This window comes from Ambystoma mexicanum, chromosome 1p (genome assembly GCF_040938575.1).
Source record: "Ambystoma mexicanum isolate Mex_15411 chromosome 1p, UKY_AmexF1_1, whole genome shotgun sequence".
NCBI classification, from domain to species: Eukaryota; Metazoa; Chordata; class Amphibia; order Caudata; family Ambystomatidae; genus Ambystoma; species Ambystoma mexicanum.
The window spans coordinates 556,783,881-556,803,377 of NC_090921.1; the positions used below are offsets into that span (position 1 = coordinate 556,783,881).

Sequence of the window (19,497 nt, forward strand, 5' to 3'; positions counted from 1 at the left end):
CATGAGGCCCAAACGCCTCTGGAACCACCAGGCGGACATGCTTTCAGACTAAATGAAGACTTGACACGTGATTAACAGATCTGCCATCCTGTCTACCGTCAAGTACACTCTGCAGTCGATCGTGTTCCAACGGAAACCATGGAATATCAGGTCCTGAGAGATTGTCATGGAGGATTTCCGCCAGTTTACTGACAGCCCAAGACTGAGCAGGAGCTGAAGGAGAGAGTGAAGATTGCTCAAGGCTTTCACCGGACAAGGGCTGTGCAGAAGCCAGGATACACATGAATACCCTGTAGTCTTAAAAGGCTGCGACGACTGACATCTTTGTGTAGACACACAGCGCTGAGAGGGGACCAAAAGAGAGCACTCGAAACTGGTAGTGCTCCTCTCCCAAGCAGAACCGCAGATATTTCCGATGCAGGCTCCAAATCAGGATATGCATATAAGTATCCTGAAGGTCCACACCGCTGAGCCAGTCGCCCTTCTGAAGAGAGGACTTTATTTGGCAGGGCGTAATCACCTTGAATTGCTCTTGGGGCAGAGAAAGGTTGAACTGGGAAAGGTCAAGCCTGGTTGGGTTTTGGCACCGTAAACAGACTAGAGTAGAAGCCCTCCCCTCGTTCCCCTAGGGCAGGGGTGCACAACTACTTTTGACAGAGGGCCGAAAGTACCTTACCAGAGGGCTATAGTGGGCCGAAAAGTAAATGTGGGCGGGGCGGTAGGCGGGGCAGGAGGCTTTTTCAACTCCCAATTTGTATTAAACACATGGAAAAAGAATATATGTTTTTGAGGGGTAACTTTTTATTGCATATCAAACGTACATTTTGTACTACACGTTTTCCATTGTTATAATTTATTTCAATTTAGTTATTGTATATCGTCTGTTTAATTAAATTATATATATTTTATTGACCTACGATTGGACATTCTGTTATTTTAGACTGCTATAGTTTGCTGTTTGGGTTGCCCAAGAGGAGTATGGCCTTCGTTGAGTCAGGTTTCCTCAAAAAAGCAAAGGATGTACATCTAACTGTGCCTGTTTTAGCTTTATTATTGGGTTCACTCTTGAAGTGCAACACTATGCCCCATGGCTCCCTCACCCCCAACCAAACACTATTCCCCATGGCCCCCTCACCCCCAACCTAACACTAGGCCCCATGGCCCCCTCGCCCCCAACCAAACACTAGGCCCCATGTCCCTCACCCCCAACCAAACACTATTCCCCATGGCCCCCTCACCCCCAACCTAACACTATGCCCCATGGCTCCCTCACCCCCAACCAAACACTATGCCCCATGTCCCTCACCCCCAACCAAACACTATTCCCCATGGCCCCCTCACCCCCAACCTAACACTAGGCCCCATGGCCCCCTCGCCCCCAACCAAACACTAGGCCCCATGTCCCTCACCCCCAACCAAACACTATGCCCCATGGCCCCCTCGCCCCAACCAAACGAGACGTTAGCCGCTGGAGTGGGAAGAGGCCTCATGAGGAGCATAACCCCATGAACGCAGTGAGGAGGGCTGCCAAGAGGGCCCGCCACCAACCGGGTCTACATAGACCAATGGGGCAGATGTAGGAGGAAGCGAGACCGAATGTGGTAGTGGCATCCAAGCACGCCAGTCATAGGAAGGGCAGAACGGATTCACACTGTCGCGTGGAAAAGGTTGTCCACCGAAAAGAAGGTTCAGAGCAGCCGCTGTCGATAGCGTGGGTGTGAGGGAAAAATCCAAAATGGCCGCCGTAGACAAGGGAGGAAGGCCTGCCATTTTGTGAACATCTGAGGAGAACTGCGTCACATGTGTAAATGAGGCAGTTGACTCCACATATTGGTCAGGGGACTGGATAGAGATCTTAGCCTTGACACAAAGATCCTTAGCAGAGCCCGTACTATGGGGCCTTGGATGTTTACTGGACATCCTGTCCCTTGAATTAGCCTCCAAAGGAGGAACCTTGGCAATGCCGGTAACAGAGGAGTTACGGTCAACGACCTCTTCCTGTGCCCCCTCAACAGAACCGGTGATTCCGCAAGTGCGGTAAAGTTCAGGAATCCACCTCACAGACAAGACCTTAACAGGCTTCTCAGTTCTGTTGGTACACACCTTAGTCTCGTTAAGAGGAACCTCGGAACAGAGTCCGGTCTTAAAAGCTCTGTCGAGAGGGGCCTCGAACCGTGGTTCGGTACAGAAAGCCACAGAGGTCTCAGGGAGCACCCCGGTATCTGTGTGGGAAGCTCCTGACAAGGGGACCTCGGAGCGAACTCCGGTACCCAACGCCTCAGCACGACTATGCTGTCTATTAGCACCTGATTGGTGAACCTCGGATCGTGATCCGGTAAAGGCAGGCCACTCACGGAAACTCAGAGAAATCCCTGGTATGCCCATTAGGCCTGCGAGGCACCTCAGGGAGAACCCTGGTAGCAGAGCTTTCAATGCCCCTGCTGGACCTGGAGGACCCCGGGAAGGAGTCCCCCGGCCAGGGTGCCCTGAAAAGTAAGGAACGTACTGGGCGTCTCTTCTATCCGTCGATGAAGAGTTGGAAATGCAATGGAGGAACCTTCTGGAAGATCTCCTCCCACCGACGAAGACTACGTTGAAGTGCCCGGACCAAAAGGGAGTCACAGAAGAAATACGAGTCCCAACCGTGACCCGGTTCCAGACACCCCAAGCAGAGAGAATGGGGATCCGCCCTAGCGGAGCGACGCTTGCAAGAGCAACAAGTGGCAAATCCCAGACGCTCCGGCATAGACCGAGGACTACACGACCGCAGAACCGGAGCAGGAGAGAAGGACAACAGGAACAAAAAGGTCTTCCCAGTGATGCTAGTGCATCCAGCCCCGACTGCGTGAAGAAAAGGACTGAAGGGCGATGCGAAGCTAAGAAGGCCGGGGTTACAGCCGCGTGCGGTACTCTGCGTAAAAAGAGAAGGACACATTTTTCAATTTGATGCTTTTTTACATAAAGTGCTCCGGGTCCGTCCCACAGGACGGAATGTCCCAAAAGTATGAAGGGGATAGGAGTAAATGTATTACTGTATGAACCGTTTAAAACCGCTTGAGTGCGCAATAACCGATAATACAATAACATTGTCTTTTTCCTTTCTAGCATAGCTACAAATGTAACCGCGACCAAACACAAAAGTGAAAATGCACTTTGATGTGTATTATTATACAAAGTATTTAAAGTGATTCTGGTGTAAATATACTGAATATATACTTTTTATATAACTATAAGTGTAAGTGCTTCTCTGCTGTGACAGTCTAACTAGGTTCTGTGTACTTACCTACAGCTCACATCTTCCTCTTAAGATAAGCCTGACTGCTCTGCCACTCTACCAGGGTCCTGAGCTAGTACAGACCAATACCAGTTTGGGGATCTACAAACCACTGGGATAGCTTAATAAGTCGTACTGCCAGTAGGACTTTGGGAAAACCTCCCTAACATCCTCCATGCTCTGTTCCCTTCACTGGCTGCCTGTTCCCCGACGTGTATCGTTTAAATCCCTGTCCATAGTACAACTGACTTTTTAGTGTCTGGGTGCAGAATTTCTGCAGGCTAAGTTTCCTTCGTATCTTCCAGTGTGGTCATTTAGCTCGCAAGAGGCCTGCTTGATTTCTGTCCCTTGGTTTCACCACGCTCTGATGGTGGCCGCTCCTTTTCGATCGCAGCAGCCAAACTCTGAAATTCCCCCTCCCTCTGCAGCTGAGGTCTACTAAAGACAACCTTCAGTTTCGTTGTTTGCTCAAGACCCCTCTTTTCTAGCATTGAGATTCTTTTTCCTTCTAGCCTCTCTGTTCCAATCTTTAGCGCCAAGATGTCTTTCATATATGCGTACTCTATAAATACTGCTAACTAAAGAGATGAATAATCTGTGGGAGGAAAGAATACATTAAAAATTATTTTATGCCCAATTTGTAATCAACTTAAATACTCCCACTTTAAAATCTTAGCTGGTGCCCTCCTCCATACATCAAAAAAATCAAATGACTACTTACCACGTTGTCTGCGCAGTCTCCCCCAATGGTGGACACACTCCTCCTTCCTGATACAGTTGCCACTGACAGAGACAAAGTACTCGGTACCACAGCGACAGCAAACCCGGCACAAGGCTGAAAAACGAACATAAAAACACTGACATGAAGTGTAAGGAGATCATTCAAGAAATAAGCAAAGGCACTTGTGGGTCAGCAGGAAACTAAGTGAGGCAAATTGCAGAAGTAACTTTGCGGATCTATTCTAGCTGGCCACCCTTCACCCTCCACCCATGTAGCGAACATTAAAAACATGAACAGTATGGAGGGAAATATTTTGACATTTAAAATGGTGCTGAAATGCTATTTTGTACATGGGAACCAGTACATCACTTAGGGGTCTGGGCAGTGATGTGGTCGGTGGGGGTTTTACATTGGCAAACTGGAATTGTTTGGTTGAGTGTGGTTATGTCAGATACATTGGTAGTCACTGTTAGAGAGAAATCTCAGAAATTTGCTAATTCCCTCCACCTAAGAGACCCCCAGCAACTTTGCTGGATTTTGAGGACTTGATTTTTTTACCTGGAGAGAGTGAGACCCTTTTTCCCCACTCTCTCATGCATTTTAATGTGATTTTTAACACCGTTTCTTTTGGTTGTGGAGTCTGACAAACTCAATAAGCATCATTTTTGACATTGTGTCACATAGCACCGTCAGTGCAGTGTCACAGGGAAGTCTTTCAGATTTCCCAAAGGTTTAAATACTTTCTCTGGGATAAACTACTGTTTCCCAGAGCAGTGAAGTGAAATTGACTTTACTTACATTTATAACTTTCTAGACCCAGCACACACTATCTTACAATAGGGTGCTGGAGGGGTTACCTAGTATTCCCATTTGTCTAGCTTCTCATGTAACAATTTTATGTTACCCTTTCCTTACTGAATGGCTGGTAGCAGTGTTTTCATTTTAACTGCAGTGGTGTGCATTTACCGCAGGCTGTGCCCTCAGCTGCAGTAAAGCACCCAAAGGTGCAATTTTTGTCAAAATGGACCCAGTCTACTTTTTTCGCCATTTCTTTGAGGAAAGGTCCTTCTTGAGATTTACTCTGCGCGACAAAACAGGTTTGGTCTCATTGTTCGCTTTGCCTTTGGCGGGATTCACGAGTGAAGCCCGCCTCTGGCTCCAAGGTGTTTGGGGTGGGCAGGAAGGGAGGGAGGTGCCCGAAACTCCCTGTGTTTAGTCTCCAGGGAGACCCAAATGCACTATGTAGTGATTGGCCGGCTGACTGTCCGGCATGGACAGCCACCCTGCTGGGTGACTGACAGCTAGGCTGCAATGAAAGGGAGAGAACTGATTAAAAGGCGAGGCTTTTGGCTTGGAAGGCAGAGTCGACCACTTAAAGAGGACGCCTGCTGCAATTCCTCGACCGTTGGTTTGCCCGGTGAAGCCCTGCTGCTGTGCTGAAACTCCAAATTCATATAGTCAGGACGACTTCTCCCCTTGAGTTGGTGGGACCAATCAACGCCAAAGTAAGCCACCTGGACGTTCTCTCAGAGTTGGCTGCATTTCCACAGAGTTGCTGCTGGAAACTGAATAGCCAGGGAGAGGAACACCAGATTGTGTGCGTTGCTTTTAAGTTGACAAGAGCTCCAGGAAGATCCTCTGGACTCCCACGAAACAGGACTGACAAGGCCTGAGCCCCCTCAACAGAGTGTGGGACCCCAGAAGCAAGGAAAGTCCATCTCGACAGCCAGGAACCGCATTCTTGCTATTTGCTGTAGACACGAGGAGCTGAAACACCAAAGTGCCACTTGTTGGAAAGATTGTCGGTTGGGAGCGGTGACCATCCCATTGCAGGAGTCCCCAGAAGTCCTCCATCTTGTTCCCATGACTGAGGCCCAGGAACAGCAGAGATGCTCAGGAACAGAAGTCATCTGCTGCATTTTTTTCTTCAATACAAAGGTACTGTAAAAGTCTGAGAGAACTTATCTCTCATTGTAGAGTTGGTTGCATCTTCTACCACTCACATGTCTAAACAGCTTGTGGCCCTACAGGTGGTGATTCTTTTCTACTTACCCATCAGAGGTGCTTCATCCTATATAAGACTTTTGCCCATTGACTTTGGCCTAGCCTACTATACTGAATGACTCTGCTTAGGGGATCCAAAAGTATTTGCCTGCTTAAGAATATTTGTGGTCTCTTGTTTGCTCTAATAACCTTTTCCTTTTACCAACTTCTAACAGTATACTACATGCTAACAGTAAGATATTAATGTCCCCAGCACCCTAGCCATTGAAGTCACCTGAGGGTGTATGTAGGTTGCGTCTGTGGGCCATCCCAAAAGGGTCTTTACACTCTTAGTTTCTAAATCAGTGTAGTATTGAAGTATATTTGGGAGTTGCTTTTCATGTTGCTCCCTTCTGAAGGCTTATTCTAACTAACTGATAAATTAATAATTGTTTATTCAAGAAACTTTGTGTGTAAGTGTTTATTTGAATACTTGTCACTGAATCTCTGTGTAACTCCTCTACAGCTCACAATGACACCTCTTGAGATAAGCCTGGCTGCTCAACATACTTCCAAACTGTGTACTACAAGCTTATACCAAAGGTTGGTTTTCCTATTACCTGTAGTCCGAGTTGTTGTAGTGCACCCCAAGGTACTGCACACCAGGTAAAAAAAATCAAGTGTTCAAAATCCAGCAAAGTTGCTGGGGGTCTCTAAGGTGGAGGGAATTAGCATATTTCTGAGAATTCTCCCTAACAAGAAGGGATCCATTGTTCACCACAGCAAGGAAGATGAGAATGTGAATTCTTAATCAAATTTGCATTACAAACTGTGAAGAATGCAGAAAATGATTGGAATAAACCCTTCTACGTCGAATGTGCTTATGGCCTCGCATCAAATTGTAGTACATTAACAAGTTATCTTTCTTAAAGTTCTGTCTCGTGGATATGTTGATTCGTACCACAGATTACTCATCTTTTAAATCTCCTTCAGGCAGAGGTGTACAGGATTTTTTCAATAGCCACCAGTTTGTGTCAGTTAGCTCTGTGAGCGATGTTAGGTAAGATTTTAAAATTTATGATAAATCTTCCTGACCTGTGTCAACCCCAGAACTTTTTGCTTGGACTTGGTAACCATTTTGCTTTGTCCCTAAGTGACGGGGAATCTTTTTCCCCTCTCACCTAGTCTTTCACTCTTTTTATGGGTGACCTTGTTATGTCTCTTCATAGAGTATGGTTGAAGTTATAGCTTCCTACAACTTTTGGGTTTAGGCTGAGTTGCCCCTTTGGGCTCCCCTGTTAATTTCCCTTTCATATACTTGGGTGAATTACTGCTCACAAATAGTAAAGAGGGATTTTCATCCCCTTTAGATTTTGTGTAAGTGGGCCTTTTCATCCCTTTATATTTTGTGTAAGTGTGCCAGCACATCCCACCTTATGTGGAGTGATGGGGTATACAATGTATCCCCTTTCTTGCTTACCTGGTAACATTTTGTTACAATTCCAGCTTTATTTGAATGGCTGGTGGCAGTGTAACTACTTTTATGACTTGTAGTCCCTATTACTCGCAAGCTGTTAATTCAGCCTCAGTAATACACAGAAGGGCCAGCATTTTGCTAAAATGGTAGGCTGCTTTTTTCACCATTTGTTTGCTTGCTGTTCCAAGATCTTTCCCTGCCATTGTAGGTGGGAACGACCTCAGTGGAAGTTTTGTCTTCGCCGGGAATCCTTTGAATTCCCCGACCAGGCTCCACAGTGTCTGAGAAGGCAGGACAGGAGGGAAGAGTCCAAACCTCTGCACCCGTTTGTCTTCCACCTTGCCTGAAAGGAACCAACTCCTAGTGGGGGGCTGGCTGACCTGATTGGACAGCCAGACAGCCCCTTCCTGTAAAAGGCAGGGGGAGATTGCAGAAGTTGTGCTGTAGTTCCTGATAAATACTCTGAACCTGGAAGCTGCTTACAAGTCGACCTCTGGAAATGAAATCGAAGAGGAAAATGGTGAATACAGCTGTAGCAATTTACAGCAACCGGAGAGCCTGCTGTAGCCATTCCTTCCAATCCACCTGGGGGTCCCGAACGCGACTCCTACCCAGAGGCTGGTGAGGTCCACTAGTCTCAAGACCACCTGCACTTTGAGCCATCCCACAAAGTGCTGCGACCTTGCTTGGCTGCAATACCCAAATACCCTGGGATCTTTAACCATTGTGCAGTGCACGGTCTACCGAATTCCCAAAGTTTCAGCAAGATTTGGGTCATCCTGCTGGACCTCCATAAACTTGATGTGAGCCCTTTAAGGACCCTCAGAGTGCTGGACCCGATAACAATTTTATGTTACCCTTTCCTTACTGAATGGCTGGTAGCAGTGGTTTGATTTTAACTACAGTGGGGTGCATTTACTGTGGGCTGTGTTCTCAGCTGCAGTAAAGCACCCGAAGGTGCAATTTTTGTCAAAATGGACCCAGTCTACTTTTTTCGCCATTTCTTTGAGGAAAGGTCCTTCTTGAGATTTACTCTGCGCGACAAAACAGGTTTGGTCTCATTGTTCGCTTTGCCTTTGGCGGGATTCACAAGTGAAGCCCGCCTCTGGCTCCAGGGTGTCTGGGGTGGGCAGGAAGGGAGGGAGGTGCCCGAAACTCCCTGTGTTTAGTCTCCAGGGAGACCCAAATGCACTATGTAGTGATTGGCCGGCTGACTGTCCGGCATGGACAGCCACCCTGCTGGGTGACTGACAGCTAGGCTGCAATGAAAGGGAGAGAACTGATTAAAAGGCGAGGCTTTTGGCTTGGAAGGCAGAGTCGACCACTTAAAGAGGACGCCTGCTGCAATTCCTCGACCGTTGGTTTGCCCGGTGAAGCCCTGCTGCTGTGCTGAAACTCCAAATTCATATAGTCAGGACGACTTCTCCCCTTGAGTTGGTGGGACCAATCAACGCCAAAGTAAGCCACCTGGATGTTCTCTCAGAGTTGGTTGCATTTCCACAGAGTTGCTGCTGGAAACTGAATAGCCAGGGAGAGGAACACCAGATTGTGTGCGTTGCTTTTAAGTTGACAAGAGCTCCAGGAAGATCCTCCGGACTCCCACGAAACAGGACTGACAAGGCCTCTGGAAATGAAATCGAAGAGGAAAATGGCGAATACAGCTGTAGCAATTTACAGCAACCGGAGAGCCTGCTGTAGCCATTCCTTCCAAACCACCTGGGGATCCCGAACGCGACTCCTACCCAGAGGCTGGTGAGGTCCACTAGTCTCAAGACCACCTGCATTTTGAGCCATCCCACAACGTGCTGCGACCTTGCTGGGCTGCAATACCCAAATTCCCTGGGATCTTTAACCATTGTGCAGTGCACGGTCTACCGAATTCCCAAAGTTTCAGCAAGATTTGGGTCATCCTGCTGGACCTCCATAAACTTGATTTGAGCCCTTTATTGTTATGAGGGTCAGAGTGCTGGACCCGATAACTGATGAGAACCCGATCAGCGATATTTAGTCTTCTGCTGGCACCTGAAAAGGGCGCCAAAACCACATAGTCGTGTCCAACAGTGAAGAAACTCTTGCCTGGAGTCTTCCCTGTTGATCTGTCATGCAAATTCCCTTCCAGTGTCCTGTCTTCAGTCATCACAACAAGGAATTCAACAACTGGGCTTTTGGCTTCAGATCCTGAAGGTGTCCTGCTGCAAATTCTTCTTCTGTACTGAGGTACTCTGTTGCCTGTGGTATTACCTTAAGCCTTGTGTGATTCATGTGAAGCTTTAGGGGCGATTCATGTAATTGGGAGTGCTCTCAACCAGTTCACATAGGCCCAATGCTAGAATCCTTCTACGGTGTATTCTCTGAAGTCCCTGCACCCCAACACACACTAAAGTGTAATACTTGTTTTGAAGAGACTTCCTCAGGAACTCTGACTTTTCCTACATCGGTGCCCATCTGTTGGCCACTAGCGCAATAGTGGCCTGCTCCTGCAACTGAGAACACTCATGCTTCAAGAATAGGGAAAGAATTAGAAGATTTGGGCATTTTGCCCAGAAATTTATCAAGTGTTAGAAAGTTACTTACTTTGGTAACTGTCCCTCTGAAATATGAGCAGTTACAAGAGTTCTTACTTTCCTTTAAATGTGTTCTGCCATTCTTAAAAGTATATGTAGGATTGTTTTACTTGCCTGTGAATAGGATCCTACTCTTCCCAAAAGTAATGCTGTTGTCTTCACCTAACTATTTCTTTCAGAATATAAGTGTATACGTTCACCAAATGGGTTTTGCTTCCCCTGACCTGCTTTATAGCCTGTCTATAGCTGTGTGCCATTCTGAATAAGTGTAATGTGGGTTTAGCTGACCATGGTCTGCTTTGTGCAATCCTAAAATAGTTCAGAGTTACTGTTTACCTTAATCTGTGTTTCACTGATCTAAAAAGCAACTGTAATCATTTATTACAACATTAGGTCTTACCTGGTATAAATGAAGGATATTCTAAATGCAGTTCTAGATTCATACTGTTCCATGAATTTGTGTTTCGCTATTCAAAAAAGTATCCTGGTAACAAGGTGACAGGATGTACTACCCTTGAATTACTGTCTATATTCAAAAAGTATATATAAACCGGTTTTACCCCCCACAAATAGCTGATTGCATTCTGAATGTATTATAGGGTTGTCTCACCTTGAACTGCTGATGGCTATTCTTAATAATGTTCTACTTTGGGTTGTATTCCTCAAGTAATTAGTTGTTTTTTATAATTGTGTTATATAATATGATAGTACTTATTTACCCAAGATTTACCATGGTCTACTTATATTTAAAATAAACCCTTTATTTTTACACTACATAGTGTTTCAGTTTTTCTTTGGACCATATGTATACTACAATTTCTTTGTTCTAGGCTACAGCCCTCTCTCCCCCTCCTAAAATAAGCCTGGCTGCTCTGGCCATGCTACCTCATTCTCAGGTGGTACAGCCTTATACTAAGTGTGGCACTTATGTGCTGCCTCAGATGTATGGTTTTATGAAGCCCTTAGTTGGACTTTAGAAAAACTGTTCTAACAGTCAACTCAGTTATAAATCCTTGGCACCTGAAGTGATGATGCTTTATGCTATATGGAAAAAGTTACTAGTATTTCTGCAGACTGATCTGTTTGAGTCACATGCTCTAGTTCAGTTACTATGTAGTAGCTCGTCTGGAGTATTACCCCTCGTCTTCAGTGGTTGCTTATGCACCGGTAAGGTGGAATCCTGTAATAGGAACAGTGTTGATAGAGGCATTCTTGGAATAGTAATGGTGTGTGACGTGTTGCTGCAATAAACGATTTCTCAATGTCGGTAACTGTTGGTGAGATTTTTAACCATCTAACCTAAAGGTAAAATCTTGTTTCACCCAAAAGGAAATACGAGACTCTCAAATGGTAGCTGTAGCAGAGCAGTCCGGTTTAATCAAGGGAGTGAGGAAAGCTGGTAGTAAAGTAGTTAGCCCCAATAGTCAACCCCAAAGAATACACCACACTGGTAAATAATGGAAATATACACAGGGAGATTTATCATTTGTTATGCATGATCCTCTCTCCTACTGATAGACCCAGCACTTTTTGCTGGCCTTCTGGGCCTTGTGCGACTCATTCCTTCTTATGGGCTCTGTCTGTTGGAAATCTATTCTTTGTATTCTACCTGTACTATGGAGTCTGTCTGCTCCATAGCTCTTAAAGGCATCTGTGTTTTTACAAACTGCAGCACACCGCTCCTTATGGGCAGTGTTGCCGGGGACCCTTTTGGTCCTCCTTTAAGATTATTTGTTTATATCTTCAAGTAACTACAGTTCTTAAAGATAGAGATATACTTAGTATCTCTCCCCAAACTCGATAGTCGGAGAGTGGCACACACCACCTTCGTTGGAGTGCCAGAGGATACCTAGTATACCCCTTCTCTCTGCTCCTGTGAGTTTTTAGTGACAATCACCTAGTTATGGCTGGTGGCAGTGGAAGTGTTCTACCAACTATTGTGTATTTATTAATACTGCAGGCTATGTCCATAGCCTTGGTAGTGCACAATAGGGGCACCCAAAAACCAACTTGGGGCCTCCTTTCTTTTTTCGCCATTACTAGCATGGTTGCTCATTGTGAGCCTTTCTTCTACTATTCTGGGAGGGGGAGGTCTGTGTGTGTGTTTTGCCTTTGGTGGGAACCCTTGGCTCCAGAGTGTCTGGGCAGGCAGAAGTGGGGGTGAGTGTTAGGCAGAATTACATGCAGTACCCTTTGGGAACACTACACACAATTAAGAATACATGTGTAAGCACAATCTCACCTTTGGTACAAGCCTGTACTACACAGTTATGTGGTAGCAGTGGCTGAGCAGCCAGACGTATTTCAAGAGGGATGTGATCAGTACAAGATGTAACACAAAGGACTTGCAATCACAGTAGTTCTAAAACACTATTCAAGGTTTCTTGGTAAAAGAATATACATTTATTTACACAGTCAGATAGGAAACATTCCACTAGTAAGAAGCAGCTTAATATCACACTAATATACTACAGTACGCAACCAATACGTTTCTTAAGTTAGGCTCCCCTGAAGTGGGAACAAAATGGCACTTCAGTAACTTTCAAAAGGGGTAGAAAGGTAAGAATCTCAGCACAATTACATTCAGAGCAGGGCAAATAGTTTTAGTTCACTATAAGAGGCAGTACAATTCAATAAGCCTGGGCCAAAGTCAATGGTTCAGTGTCTTGGATAGAATAGCACAATTCTGGTGGTAAACGGTTAAGTCTTTGCCAATGTTCTTAGAAGTAGTTTGCCAGAAAAAGAGTTATAGGTCAGATTAGGAGCGAACAAGACTCCAAAGCTGGGAAAGTTTCACAAATTTTCACCGCGGCAGAAAGGATTTCCTGACCGCATGTGCACAGTACCTTAAGCATGAAGAAAAGCTGTAGCTGATGCAGTTGTTCCTGGCAGTTCCTGCAGATCTCGCTGATCCGGAGCTTCAGTCGTGGGGACAAAGAGGATGACGGGAGGTTCCTGCACTGCCCAGGGAAGAGGCCACAAGCTTGCCAAAACGTTGGTTCTAAGATGCGAGTGCCTAAATGTTCACAAATTGGTATCCTTCTCATTGGCTATCCGGTTTTAAACAGCACTCTGATGAAAATTCGGCCAGTATGGAGACTGTGTCCAGGTGTCTTACGAGTTGGTTGTTCCCACCAGCTCAGGGGAAGAAGTCGTTCTTGAAGGGGCTTCTGTGTCGATGGAATTTTAGGCAATTCGGACCTGCAGCAGGGCTTCACCGGGCAAACCAATGGTCCAGGAGTTGCAGCAGTCTTCTTCCTTCAGCTCGTCTTCGGTTCTTTCGTTCCAGTGGTCGACTATGCTTTCCAAGTCCCAGAGACCTGCTTTTAAACTTTTCTCCCATTCATTCTAGCCTAGCTGTCACTCACCCAGCAGGGTGGCTGCCCTTGCCGGACAGTCAGCCAGCCAATCACACCAGAGTGCATTCGGGTCTCCTAGGAGACTAAGCACAGGGAGTTTCAGCACCTCCCTCACATCCTGTCCACCCCAGACACTCGGGCGCCAGAGGAGGGCTTCAGCACTGAAGCCTGCCAAAGGGCATCGAACAAAGGGACCAAACCTGGATTGGCGCGCACAGTTAAACACAAGAAGGACCTTTCCTAAAAGAAACGGTGAAAAAAGATGAGCAGAGTGTTTTTACAGAGGGGTCCTGGGCGCCATATTGAAAAACATGGCTGACCCGATTTCTAGCTACCGGTGTTAGCGGTCGGGAAGAATCATGGTAGTACGTTCTAAAAACACTGCCACCAGGCATTCCAAGAAGAAAGGGTAACATTTGACTGTTACATGAGTGTTTAGACCAATGGGATGCTAGGCAACCCCTCGAGCACTCTATAAGAAGATAGTGTGTGCTGGTCTATGAATTTAAGAAGACTAGCAAAGTCCATTTAACTTTACATGGTCTGAGAGACAGTAGTCAGCCCCAGAGAAGGTATTTAAACGTTGGGAAGTCTGAAAGACATCCCAGTGCCACTCAGGGGGGCACACGTTCTCCAAATCTGTCCAGGCTTGCGCAGCAAATTTGGAAATGGGCACTCAAACGGAAAATGTTCCTACTGTCAAAGCATGTTCCAGGGGAACTCAACTCTCTAGCAGACTCATTGAGCAGAGATCCCCTACCAGACGAACCCGAGTGGCATCTACATGAAGAAGTCGTCGAACACCTCTTCTCTCTATGGGGTTTCCCCACAATAGACTTATTCGCTACAAGTGAAAACAGTCAATGCCCAGACTACGCTTTCCCCCCCCCCCCCAACACCTCTCATGGGGAAGGTGGTGAACAAGATCCAGATGGAACTGATGTCGCTTATCCTAGTTGCTCCTGTGTGGGCAAGACGACCATTGTATCCACATCTGCGCAAACTGGCGATGTGCGATCCCATCAAACTCCCGTGCCCGTACAATCTACTCACTCAGCACGAGGGACTAACAGCGCACCCACAGCCTCACTCAATGAACTTGGCAGCATGGCTCCTGAAGTCAGAGTTCGGACATCTTAACCTGCCACAGAGATGCATGGATATCTTGAAAGAATCAAGAAAACCAAATACTAGACACTGTTACTTTGACAAATGGAGAAGATTCATAATTTGGTGCCAGTCTAAACAGATCAACCCCATAGAATGTACTCCTCCCCACATTCTAACTTACATGCTTCATTTGCTAGATGCAGAGTTAGTATTCAACTCCCTAAAGGTCCACCTGGCGGCTTTATATGCCTACACATGTCATCAAGGCATTCACGGAAGGAGTAAAGAGACTCCACCCTCCTATTTCTAATCCACCGACAGCATGGGATCTCAATGTGGTACTCGCTAAGCTCATGGGACCGCCTTTCGAGCCAACACCAACAAAGGGCGCGATTTGCACGGTCAATCTTCTCCACTTCTTGCAGTCCTGCACTCTGATCAGGGGGTCTGGGCGAGTTGGACCGGATCTCTGGAGTGTCCTTGAGGGCTCAGCAAACATTTGGACGGATTCAGCTTTTCCACAATGATGCACTCAAAATGGGCAACACGTCTCCTGGTATTGGGGTTCTGCAGCTCTGGAAAATCACAGGACCTCGTGAGATGGCTCAAATCAAAGTTTGTCTTGAGACTGGTTGTTCCCACCAGCCAAATATAAGGAGTCGTCCTCTTCAGAGCTCCTCTGTCACACAGAAAACTGGGTCTGGACAGCAGCAGTTGCTTCAGTGTTGCGAAGGGTCTGCATGCGTCTCTGGTCATCGTCTTCGGTTACTTCAGCTTTCAGTGGTCCACTTGCTTTTCACTCCTGGAGCCTCACCTTTTCTACAGTTCTGGCACACTCCTCTGCATTCTCCCTCAGCAATTTACAGAAAGGGGTGTTTGGCTGTCCAATAAGGATAGCCAGACCCCCAGTGGGAGCTGTTCCTATTCAGCAACTCAGGCAGACAAAGGACAAGGGGGTGGAAGACTCATTGTTGGGGAGAATTCTCAAGAATGTTTGCTGGGGGTCTTTTGAGACCCCCAGCAACTTTGATGTGTGTTTTACTTTTGTGTTCTTTGGATATGGGTTTTAAACCACTCCATAAGCATCATCTTTTTCTTGTGTGTCACAAAGCACCTTCAGTGCTTCAGTAGATTTTCCCTTGTCCACCAGCCAAGATTTTGTACAAGTGTTGGTGAAATGACCACTAGAAAGTCCCACTGACCACTTGCCCAAGACCATTGCTTCGCCAACCACTCCTGCATGGGGCACATGTGCAGTCGCGCCTGAGGAACCAGGTAAATGCAAGATGCCATCATACCTAGCATACGCATAACTTTGTGCACCCTTATCTGGCGGCCGGCCCGATAATGCACTATTTGCAACAACAAGTTTTGGACTCTGTCCTCTGACGGAAAGACCCTCTTGCGTGTTTAAGACAGCTCCTAGGAACTGTTTGGAAGTGCTTGGCACTAGGCTTGATTTTTTATCATTTATGGAGAAGCCAAATTGAAAGAGGTTGATTGTTCTTTGAATGTTTTGTCTGCAAATTAGGGGGGACTCCCATGTAAATGAGCCAGTCGTCCAGGTAAGGGTACACTGAGATTGCCTCCCTGCGTAGGTGCGCTGCCATCACCGCCAGTACCTTTGTGAATACCCTTGGATCAGAAGTTATTCCGAAGGGCAGCACCTTGAATTGGTAGTGCTAGTTCGCTATTTTGAAACGCAAGAATCTTCTGTGCGCTGGGAACATTGAAATATGAAAATAGGCATCTTTCATATCCAGTGTTATCATGTAATCCCCCTTTTTTAGTAGAGGGTTTACCTCTTGTAGCGTAGTCATGCAGAACTTTTGTGGCATGACATACTTGTTTGCAGGGTGCAAATCTAATACTGGGCGCATTGTTAGATCTTTCTTTTGGCACACGGAAGTAAGTTGAATAAATATTGCTGTTTACATGGTTGGCCGAGACGACTTCGATGGCGTCCTTTATTAGCAGAGTGGCTATCTCCTCGAGGAGGATACGCTGGTGTTCTCTTGAGTGGATCTTCTGTCGTCAGGGGTGATCATCGGAGGACTTTTTTCAGTATCTGCCTGCTACTGTGGACAGCACCCATCTGTCCGAGTTGATTCCCTCCCATGCGTGGGTTAAGCTGGAAATGCGCCCTCCTACTGGAGAGGCATGGGAGGGCACCTGAAGCGGAATGTCACCGCTTCTGAGGTGGGGTACCACCTCGACAGGGGTTGCCCCTTCCATGACCTCTGTGCTGTCCTCGAGGGTAGCACTGGGAGGACTGACTGATTATAACCCCAGGAGGAGCTTTGATTTTGACTGTAATTAGATCCCGTTGAGAACCTTGGCTGCGAAAATTGCCATTACCCCTTTGGCCGGGTGGCTTGTTGGTGAGTTGGCCCAATGATTGAGTGTGTCATAGTCGTCTTCGGCTGTCTTAAGGGCGTCCTCGGCAGCCTTGCCAAAGAGCAGATTGGGATCAATAGGCATGTTAATTAGTGTGCCTGCATTTCTGGTCTGAAACCTGATTGCTGCAGCCACGCATGACATTTGATAACAGTACCCTGATCAATGATTCTTCCGGCATTGTCCGCCGTGTCAAGGTGGGTCTTAAGGGAACAGCTTGACACTGACCTCCCTTCTGCGGCACCTGTGCTAGCTGCGATTTCAGTGGTTCTGGGGCAGACGATAGTAGAGCTGACACTTCCTCCCATTTGTGGCAGTTATAACTGCCCAAGAGGGTAGCATTGTTCAAAATTCTGGTTTGGTAAGCCGCGGAGGAGGCGACTTTCCTAGCAATGGTGTAAAAGGTTTCGCTTTCCTTGTCGGGTGGAGCCTCAGAGGAAGCAAGGGGGTACCCCGCTCTTTTTCTGGTTGTAGTTACAACTAATGAGTCTGGCTACAGCTGCCCTCTAATATACAGTGGGTCTGAAGGTGCAGGTTTATAAAGCTTTTCTACACGTGGGTTAGGGGCTTCTAATGACGGTTGTATCCTGCGCTGTATTAACTTGACTAGAGGAATAAACTGCGCCACTGTTTTCATGTCCCCAAAGATCTGTTCCACAAAATCCTTATCCTCTTGTACCTCCTGGGTATCAATTTGAAAGTGCTCTGCTGCTTTGGCTAGCACCTCATTAAGAAGGGGTTTATTGTCAATAGGAGGATCCTGATCGATAGGTAAGTCTATTGGGTACATATTGGCCTCTGGGTCGGCCTCTTGGACCTCATCATCCCCATAAGTGTGGAACAAGTTACTTACCTGTAACTGTTGTTCTCCAGCATGGGTCTGGCATGGATTCACATGCTAATGAATATTCCCCGTCGTCAGGCTGGGAATCCTCGGTAAAGAAAAAATCAGTTTCATTTTTGTTTCTGAACTGTCTTTCTCCTAATAACCAATCACTGGTCTCTGGGTCATACTGGTCTCTGGGTCATACTGCCCCAGCCAATGACTGGCCTCTACCTAAGCCCCTCCTCTGGCAGCCATCTTCAGATTTGGTAACAAGTAAAGTGGCAGTAGGATCAAGAGAAGAGCCGCAGAGGGGTAGGCGGGAGGGTTTGCATGTGAATCCATGCCAGACCCATGCGGGAGAACAACAGTTACATGTAAGTAACTTGTTCCTTCTCCAGCATGGGGCCTGGCATGGATTCACATGCTCATGAATACAAGAAATCATAGCAGTACACACATGCAGAACAACGGGAGGTGGCAAGGCTCAACATTAAGCATTACAAAACTCAACATTAAGCATCTCTCTCCTCACCAGGCTCACCTTCTGGCGAACAGGTTGCGCAGCACTGCCTGGCCGAGTCTGGACTCCTCCCTGGAATCCCGGTCGACGCAGTAGAATATAGTGAAGGTGTGCGTCAAACTCCACGTAGCAGCCCTGCAGAGGTCCAGCAGGGGTACACCAGACAAGAATGCCGTGGTAGCAGCGATCGCTCTGGTTGAATGGGCTCTCAGACGGCCGGGCAAGGGTCGGTTTGCCAACCGATGACAGTGCATAATACAGCCGGAGAGCCATCTGGAAATGGAAGCCTTCGAGAGGGCCTTCCCTTGGTTCACAGGTCCAAAGCTCACAAACAGCTCTGTCGTCTTCCGAAGACACTTTGGGCGGTCCACGTAGAACTTCAGCGCTCTAGGCACATCCAGCGAGTGCAAAGTCCTCTCAGCCGGCGACGAAGGCGTCGGGAAGAAAACGGGTAACAACAAGGGCTCGTTGAGATGGAAGTCCAACGGCACTTTGGGCATGAAGGAAGGGTGCATCCTCAGCACCACCCTCGTGGAATGTCAGCCATGGAGGTTTACAGGAGAGGGCCTGGATCTCTCCCACTCGTTGTGCGGAGGAGATGGCCACAAGAAACGCTGTCTTCCACGACAGGAACTTCCACAGTGCAGAATGCAGAGGCTCGAATGGCGGCCCCATGAGCCTGTTCAGCACCACGTTGAGCTCCCACGCCAGTGCCTGAGTCTTCACCGGCAGGAACGGTCGGAACAGTCCTTTCATGAACTCCTTCACCAGGTGATGAGACCATAGGGATGACCGCCTCAGAGTTCTGGTGTAGCGGGAGATAGCCGCCAGATGGATCTTGATGGAGGCATGTGCCAGCCCCGCCTTGGCCAGCGACAGCAAGTATGGCAGCACTTGAGGGGCCATAATACGCAGAGGGTTCATCTTCTGTGCACGGCACCAGACGGAGAACCTCTTCCATTTGTGTCCATAGCACTTGAGTCAGGGGCGCCCTGGCCTTTGCAAGCACCTCCTTGCAGTCTGCCAGGATATCGTATCCTCCGAACTCTAGTGCTGCAGGAGCCAGGCCTGCAGGTTCAGCGACCCTGGGTCGTGGTGGAGGATGGCGCCTCCTTCCCTGGCGAGAAGATCTGCGTCCGTCGGCAGTTTGACAGGGGAGGACGCTGACATGTCCCGAAGGTCCGGGAACCAAATCTGCCTCAGCCACGCAGGTGCGACGAGGATCATCTTGCACCAGGACCGTCTGAGTTGACTGATGTGTCGCAG

The 19,497-nt window shown here is 47.4% G+C and overlaps 1 protein-coding gene across 1 annotated transcript in view; it reads right to left on the bottom strand.

The window, feature by feature from the left end:
* The window catches only part of REXO1 (RNA exonuclease 1 homolog), a 1,041,135-nt gene that overhangs the window by 325,269 nt on the left and 696,369 nt on the right, over positions 1–19,497 (bottom strand). The window contains exon 10 of the mRNA XM_069649491.1: positions 3,996–4,109. Coding sequence (XP_069505592.1) covers positions 3,996–4,109 — 114 coding nt within the window. The remainder of the gene's footprint in view (positions 1–3,995; positions 4,110–19,497) is intronic.